Source organism: Schistocerca gregaria, chromosome 7 (genome assembly GCF_023897955.1).
Source record: "Schistocerca gregaria isolate iqSchGreg1 chromosome 7, iqSchGreg1.2, whole genome shotgun sequence".
NCBI classification, from domain to species: domain Eukaryota; kingdom Metazoa; phylum Arthropoda; class Insecta; order Orthoptera; family Acrididae; genus Schistocerca; species Schistocerca gregaria.
In genome coordinates this window covers 520,294,262-520,303,291 of record NC_064926.1, presented here as the reverse complement: position 1 = coordinate 520,303,291, position 9,030 = coordinate 520,294,262, and the positions used below count along the sequence as shown (strand labels likewise).

At 40.7% G+C, this 9,030-nt stretch overlaps 1 protein-coding gene across 1 annotated transcript in view; it reads left to right on the top strand.

The window, feature by feature from the left end:
• Positions 1–768: 768 nt before the first annotated feature.
• Positions 769–9,030, top strand: part of LOC126282459 (translation initiation factor IF-2-like) — a 117,041-nt gene continuing 108,779 nt past the window's right edge. Inside the window, exons 1-2 of the mRNA XM_049982115.1 lie at positions 769–916; positions 3,037–3,116. Coding sequence (XP_049838072.1) covers positions 769–916; positions 3,037–3,116 — 228 coding nt within the window. The remainder of the gene's footprint in view (positions 917–3,036; positions 3,117–9,030) is intronic.

The window sequence follows — 9,030 nt, the reverse complement described above, 5'->3', positions numbered from 1 at the left end:
ACGAGACTGCCACGCCAGAAGAACAAAGTGAGTGACCGTTACAAAACATTTTCGTGCAAACATCAGTCCAGCTTTCAAGTGACATCGCCTCTTACTAAGTTTTCTCTTTTCCACAGGATGACAACTGCTTTTACGAAAAGACTATGTAACATCAGTATGACCTTACTGTTAAGTTGTTTTTGTAATTCCATTTAGCCTGAAGATAAGGTATTACCTCGAAACATGTCACTAAATAAATAAGTAATACGATAGTTGACAAAGTTGTGGCTGATAGCGGTAATTAAAAAAAAACTTTACATATTTTTGAGACAGTCACGGTCGAAAAATAGTCAAAATGGCCTCAAATTGTTGAAATGATATTTGCGGCTGTAATTCTAACCGTCTCGCATGGGATATTTCATTTAATTTTTTGACGTTTGTGTTTACTGCCTTTAGTAGTGAATTATACATTTGAAAAACTGTGCCTGTACCGTATGTTCATATACCTCCCTCCACTGTAGAAGTCGCCTTTCGTTGCCAACATGGAGTTGCTCGACGTGAATGAAAGGAAAGAGATTTTCGTTACTGGAAAACGTCCAAAATGTGGAGAAGACGAAGTCGTACGCACTTCCAGAATACATCCTAGAAATGCGGACATTTGAAGAGCGTTTCTTATAATCAACGTATGTGATATTCTTTGTTGTGATTCACCCGACGGTTGTGACACTCGCCTTGGGGGAATCTGCGGTGCTGTTAGAGAGGAGCGGTTTTCACTCTCCTACTTCTCTGATGGGCATCGAGACTGCAAACACAACAACAACAACAATAATAACATCAACAACACACACACAACACTGGTCAAATTTAACAGTTCCAAATATTTACAATTTGAACTCGATACCGACTGTTCGTGAGGACAGACTTCATGATGATACACGTGAGTACACACCTCTTCAAGTTAGGTGGCTGGACATGAAATTTGTAATTGCTGAATTGTTAAACTTTGTGAGCGTTACTCGACATTAAATTTTGGTGATGTCTGGCGTAAAGACAAACCTACAGCAGGATGGAACAGGCGTGGTTTGTACCAGCTATTTCTATTTACACTGTCTGTTAAGAATGTAGATGGTAGCATGTTTGATAGTTTAGAAACGTAAACGAAAACAATAATTTACCGCAGTTAGACAAAAACTAAAGTGTTACTGTGTTTCTAATGATAAACATTGACTCGGGTATCTCAAAGTTTTCTTTAAATTTGTGATATGTCATTGTGTCAGAATCACTACATATTACAAAGCACCCCAGCTGCGGCTTTCTCTCTGTATGTGAAAGCTAATCTCAGCAGGGACTATAGCGATTTTGATGTGATTTTCGCTAGTAGATAGGCTGATTCATCGGGAACATTTGCGTACATAATTTATAATTACTTCGTACAGACTGGCTGAACTGTGATGAAATGAACTCCTCCGGCGCCTTTGTCGGTCCGTTGTGAAGGCTAATCTCAGGAACTACAAACGGGATTTTGATACGGCTTTTGCTAATAGATAGACTGACTCATGAAGGAGGTCTGTGTGTCTAATTTATTAGCGAACCCAGCAATGTTCCGCAATTGCTAAATTTGTGTGGTAATTTTGTATGTATCCTGAAGTCCTTCCCCACTCTCTAACCTTTCCCTCCTCCATCGTCTCTTTGTCAGTCTGCTCCTCTCTCCCCCCCCCCCCTCCCAACTCACTCTGCATGACCACCTCCTCCCTCTGCCTATTTCGTCCTCTCCCTTGCTATGTTCATTTCCTCCCCTCTTCCTGTCTACCTATACATCTCTCTGACCTCGTGACTTGCTTATTGTAATTGCAAAAAAAAAAAAAAAAAAAAAAAACCTTCATTAGGAACTATAATCGCTTAAAGTGACTGGATAAATCGGTGGGATCGTTGGGTGGCTGCGAGACTATTTCGCAGTATTTGAATCTGCGCATATGTAGGATTATAGATTTTCGGACCACTCATGTGCAGTAGGCACATTCTAATCACAAGCTGATTTGTCGTAAACACACCATTCGTGTTTTCTGTGGAACTGACTGTAAGGAAGAAAACAGAAACAGCATATTGTTGAATACACAATTTTTGCTTGAAATTATATATAAGAAAGAAGAATATGTATATATGAAACAATTTGTATGTATGTATGAAACAATTTGTGTAATGGTTTTCATGCTCTGTTATCGTAGTTGAAGCTGACCTCAAGAAAGAAAACGAAAGCGCAAATTTTCACAAAACAACACAGTATTTCGTTTTTAGTAGTTGAGTTTAGCAGAGAACGTGTATACTGTCAGCTAAAGGAATATATAAGCTTTGTCCGTCTGAATCTATATTAGTGTATTATGTAAAAATTTGAAGTAAATCGGTGAAGAGCTTTTCTAGATTTTTGGTAGCAACGTTTCTTCCATCCAAAAGCTTACTAGAGTATCGTGTAAGAATCTGAAGTAATCGGTCAAGGAATTATTAAGATTTTTGGAAATGGCGTTTTCCTTTTATACATCACAAATATGTTTATATAATGCATACATCTGAAAAAAACATATAGAAACTATTCTGTTCATACGTTAATTAGACTACTATGTGAAGATCTGATGTAAATCGGTCAAGAACTTTTCGAGACGTTTGATATCAATGTTTCCCATTATGTATTACTTATTTTCAGACAAAGTGCAACGTGACATTCCTGTTACTAATGTTACTAGTTTTACCTATTAATAGTGTCATATAAGATTCAGAAGTTATTGAGAAATAGCATTAGTATTCTGGAACATCCAATTTATAATTAACTTTTGACTTCCTTTGAATACTTCATGTGAATGTGTGTGTGGTTCTTACTAAATAACCACGGCCAACAACCCCTCCATCTAAACTTGCCTTTTCTGTAGCCCCTACCAGAGCACGTACCTTGTTCACACTTACGAAACGTCGTCAGTTGCATTACACTAACCAGTGTTGCCTAAGCAGTGAGACACTTGCTATGTTTGCAGAGCGGGCTTGCGGGCGCTGCCGCACAACGCTAAGATGCACTACAACCTGGCCAACTTCCTGAGGGAGACGGGGCAGCGGGAGCTCGCCGTGCACCACTACAGGGAGGCGCTCAGGTGGGTGGCCGCGACTGCCTCGTGGCTGCTGGCGCCACACGAAGCGTCTGTCAGCACCTGGAGCATGGTCACGCGTGACTGTGCGATTTACTATTTATAATTAAGAGAGTTATTGACATTACGCCTCTTAAAGAATTTGACAATTACCTATTGTGGACTAGCCACTAAACAACGCCTTGCAAATACAATAAGAAACCCAAAGTACACAGTACTCAAGGAAACAGTCCCTTAAGAGGAAGTTATAAAAAACTTAATGTGCCAGGCATTTATAGAAACCTTACGCATAGCGATTATCAGTTACTTCACGTAGCCACTTCATCAGGCTGCTTAAAACCAGTTATTACATTAAGATGGCCACACGTAACGTTCTTCACTAAAACACCCTTATAAACATACTATTTCTATCCGTCAAAGAAGCACTCATTAAAAGGTCAATAACAAACTTAACGTCTCGGGGACTAATACCCCTCGCTTTATTTTGCCTTATTAAGAAAACGGGATTACTGAAAAATTTCAGAAATTCCATCTCCCATAATAACAGGTTATATACAATATATATTTGTATATCTACCAGCTTACCTGCCGTGGTGGAAGGAAGAGAAATACTAAACTTAGGAAGGCGGTATGTGAACAACTCCCGGTAGTGACCAGGTTCTTAAACAATGCCAGGACTAGACCTCGGATAACTTTTCACTCCCCGCCAAGGCGCTGGCACAATCAAAGGTTTTTGCGCGAATCATAAAGATATTCCCATAACTCTGAAACATTGAAACATTCGGCAGAACCTGTGACTCAATATATGGGTAAGCGTGTAAAGGAACACGTTACATTACTGACAGATTCACAACTTCGACCTTAAGCATTTTACACATAGACAACTATATTTAATAGAGTGCAGGCTTTGGAAACGCCAACATAAAATCATTTGATTACAAGAAACACAGAGCACTAGTAAACCTCTTGAGAGAACTTTCATATAACGGCCACAATTTAACTAGGCCAACTTAACTCTTCCATACCGTCTTAAAGTTCGACTATGAAAATCTCATCATATTAATAAAATTTAATGCCTCTGAGTGCATCTGACAACAAAATACAATTACGAGGACGTACTTCATATCACATACACAATCCGAAGGCGCGGGTTCCACAGCTTCACCACTTCACTTCAAACTTTGTTCCCAGCGAAGTCACAGAACTTGTACCCCCAAGCTGCCCACGTCGCCAAAACTCCCTACCAATTTTACACCACAACATATCATGGTCATCACGCTCGTTCGCCAGCCGTTGACACTCATCTCCCAGTGAATGTCACTAAATCTCGAGGGTTACTCGTCGAAGGCTAACAACCCAATCGCTTCGCCCACCAACCCGGAAGATAAGACACACGAAAATCAAAGATAGCTTAGCTCAACCACAATCGATCTCAACGATACATGAACAAAATAACACTGGCGCCAGCTCGCCACTGCTCAAAGCCAAATTTAAATGTTCGTAGATTTACCTTTAAAAATGCTTTCATAATAAAATATTTTCATAAGGAATCTTATCCCCTATTTCACCCCCTTAGGGTTTCAGTTCCCAAAAATACTGAAACATGCATTTTTTATATGTAACCGAGAAGTCAAACACCAATGTACATAGAAGTAGCATTAAAAAAACTTTGCTAGTTCTTTAATAATAGCGATATTAAAAAAAAGTTCACCACCTATTTGACTCTCATAGGGTTAAATTTCAAAACATTCTGAAACTCGTGTTACATTATTTGTGACCTAGAAACCAGACACTAATTTTCGCAGGTCTAGCGACATTATTTAAAATAAAATGGACAAATGAACACTCCAATCCCTATTCCACCCCGTTACGGTTGGAATTTCGAATAGTCGCTTCTCGAACGACGATGCCTGCAGTATAAGATTCACATCTTCTCCAAATTTCGTATTTCCATCCCTAGCAGTTTGGGCTGGACGACGATGAGTGAGTCAATCAGTCAGTCACTCCGAACACTCCCGCGCCCTCCCAAGAGCTGTTAGGCGTGTTTTCTGTAATGTTTCAGTGTTTGACCAGATAACTGCAACTTAGTTTTTACAACGTGTAGCTGGACGCAGCACAGACAATTCGTCCTCATCACGCACTTCACGCGACATACCGTGTCGATTCTAAGCATCGGTTTGTTTTGCATTCGAAACAAATAATTATTAAATCTGAGTTGTACGTGCCCATTCGGTGGAATGGGCCGAAATCACCCTAGTGCGATATTCGTTTTATCGATATGTACTAGCAGGAGAACAAAACGCGAAGAATGACGAGTGCTGCAACAGCGACTAAGCAGCGCCCTGGTCTGCACTGACTGCTAGCACAAAGCAGAAGTGCTACTCAGTCGCTACCTGTTGTCATGTAGTACTTTATGGTTCTACGTCCAGATTTCAGCCTAATGGGTATAATAATTCGGAAGGTCACTTCGCCATTATCATGTAGTCACCTGATGAGGAAACTGTGACCATTTTCGTAAATATCATTCTCTGTGGATACTGGTACATAATTAAGACGACACAGTTCCTACATATCGAACCTTGTCCTTACTCACCTCAGCCAGACGAGAGGCCACAGATGCCTCATCACCCATGTGTAGAGATTGTTTGGCGCCTGACGGTTTCACTTGAACCAGTTGGTGACAGGGGGTCTCAGAGTGAATCGCATGCTCAAAATAGTTCAAATGGCTCTGAGCACTATGGGACTTAACATCTGAGGTCATCAGTCCCCTAGAATTTAGAACTACCTGAACCTAACTAACCTAAAGACATCACACACATCCATGCCCGAGGCAGGATTCGAACCTGCGACCGCAGCGGTCGCGTGGTTCCAGACTGAATCGCCTAGAACCGCTCGGTCACACCGACCGGATATCGCATGCGAGCACTATGTGTACAGTTACGCAACAGAGTGGGGAATGTAGGCGTGAACGTTAATAATAGTGTTGATTGCCGTCAGGCTTTTGTAAAACGAAATCAGAACAGCAGTGGCTAATACCAGTGGGATGGTAAATTCGTATGATTCCTAATCTACTGTCAATGAACTGTACTCATAGCAGCAACGTGATCTCTGAACATACAATATTATTTATTATGTATGTTATGTATTATAAATTCAGTGTTTACTTCTGGAGACCTTTATCATCGTTTTATTATTTTAATGACTGAATTATGTGAAGCAGTGAGAGTAATACATTGATAGGCTACATGTCACTTAGGTACACTGTTAGGAATCTTAGTACCTTGATACATGAGTAGTGCTACAAAGTGGGTGTCAGCGCATTTTGTTTGTGCGAGTTGCCTACATCTGGGGCAGGTATGCACTCAGGGGTAAACCTACTGATCTCCTTTCATTGACAGGTCCTTAATCTAGTCTTCTGCTAAAGGGATCCTCCATTTTGACTGACAAGCACTTAACCTTTTGTCCGCTGGACCCTCCCCCTCACCCTCCACCCCTCAAGGAAACTCCCCACTCGCTGTTACAGGTACACTTTCAGATCTGAGTTACTGGAAAAGCTCCTGTCACACTTATCAGTTTGATTGACTACTTAATTAAATTTAACAATTAATTTTGATAAACCCACAACCCCTCCCACACTTCCTCCCACAAATTGGCGTGAAAAAGACTCAGTTGATTGGTCATTTGGAGGGAAATCGATTGTAGTGTATGGAATATTGTTTATACAATTTAGACATTGTGTGGAATATTGAGTATTTCAAAAATTAAGGGATTTCAAGGCAGTGTATGTAACACATGGAAATTGATGGCTCTTTGGTGGAGAGGAAGGATCTCATAACAGGAAATTCAAGGGTATATTGCTTCTATATAAACAATTCAGTTTGTGGTTGCTGGATTTCTCTTGCTCATCATTCTCTGCTCTTTGGAAACATGAAGGTCTTGTAAGCAATAATTACATGGGCAAACATGTTGCATAACCTAATGTTTGGCCCTGTACTCTGGATGTCTTAACCTAATGTTCGCCCTTTGTTGGCACTTAGCCTGTTGTTCTGTTAAGTGGTTTTCCATGTGACTGTACTGCTGTTAACACCAAATCAAGAAATTAGTTATGTTCTCCCACCATTTTCTGGTACACTTTCCGAATTTCAAATGCTTTTGAACGCCACTGCTTTCACTTTCTTCTTTATCACCCACCTCCTTAAACTTATTTACTGAGTTTTACATGAACATTATGAAAATTAGCGTAGTGTTCTGCACTTAACCAGCTGTTCTGCTCCATGTCACCCACTCACACACACCCTCCCCTTAACTATTGAATCGCTAACACCACATTTTTATTAAAAATTGATTCAAACTAATTAAATCGATATTCTTCATATTGATGGTTTTTTAATTTGCTGCATTCTACTGGTTGGTGAAATCGATGGAATATAGTTTTAGCAAAATATCGCTGATAAGAAACACATCCCACCAACCGATGCCCGATGCCGGATGAAGATGCCACCAACTCCACACCTGCCCCCAACAGTCAGGGTGCACTGGAGGCCACCGCGAAATGACGATGCGACCATTAGCTGCTAAGCCACACACATGTGTTTGATTGGGTCCCAGAACCATGAGGCAGTGGCAACACGTTTTTCCTTCACACCTGAGAAATTCCTGTCGAAATATGTGTTCACATAAGCACCATTGCTGGCTAGATGACGCGGAACTGTGGGCACCAGCGCTATAGAAATCTGTTTCAATGCTTCCCAGAATAGCTGAGAGTGCATTGTTCCTAGCAACCCTGAAGGGACACACGAGAAGCGTCGGCCATGTGTATGTGTTTACCTGCCCAGTGAGGCTGACAGATCGCCACGCGATGTGTGAATAGCATGGCTGTTATTTTCGGTGTCATATAGCTACTGGTCTGGAGATGTCCTAATATCAGATGTTTGGTGAGGGACAACATCAAGCCATAGATGGATCGTCTGCTTCAACTTGTCTTTCAACATATTAACAAAAAACACGTCACCTTACACACAGAACTTTCTGTAGATAAACAACGCAAAAGTTTTCTACAGATCATCAAATACATACAAAACTCACAAGAATATTGGAAATCAGGAACATATCTACCAGTGTAACTACAATTCAGTATTACGATTGCTGCTGCAGTCGGAGACCGATCGATGTACAGGTAATGTCTCCTCTTGACCGCTGTGTTTTTGGAATGATTCTCAGTATCAATTGCACACACAATTTTCCACATAAAAATATCTCTCATGCTCTCATGGCCATCGATGTGCTGAATCTTCACATTCCTCACGATAGGACACACTCTCATTTTCTGTGGTCATGCCGCAACACAAGCCACAGTAATATTACACAGCAATATATACAAATTTTACACAAACAGTGCAGTTATTTTTTATATCTGTGCAGCACCTGAAGATATTATGGTATGTCCCCACTCACACCGACAATATGTCTTGATTCTCCTCAATCCTAGGCAAATATCGGTCAAAGCCCTTGAATCAGCGCTTCTGGAATGTGTTGCACCCTGCCAAGGTTCTCTCAAACAAGTGTCATGAAGGACAAGTGTCCGGCACTATGTGATAATTAATACTGCACCTGCGGATGTAGTGCTTGAAAAGACATCACCAATGTGGGTTGGGGTAATGTAATCAACATCACTACTGATGGAACAAGGAAAATACAATTGAATGCTTAGCAGTACCGAATAGGGGACATCTTCTTAAAACCATATTGCCCATTCTGATTGTACACTATAGCAGGTCCAGTTGAACACTTGCATTGCAATATTGTGCAGCTGTTTACAAAAAAAAAAACTATCACCACTTACTTTTGGAAATACTCCTCAGTGCATTGAAATCATGATTCACCGTGTCCAGTCTATCCTTCCATTACGACTAGACATAGG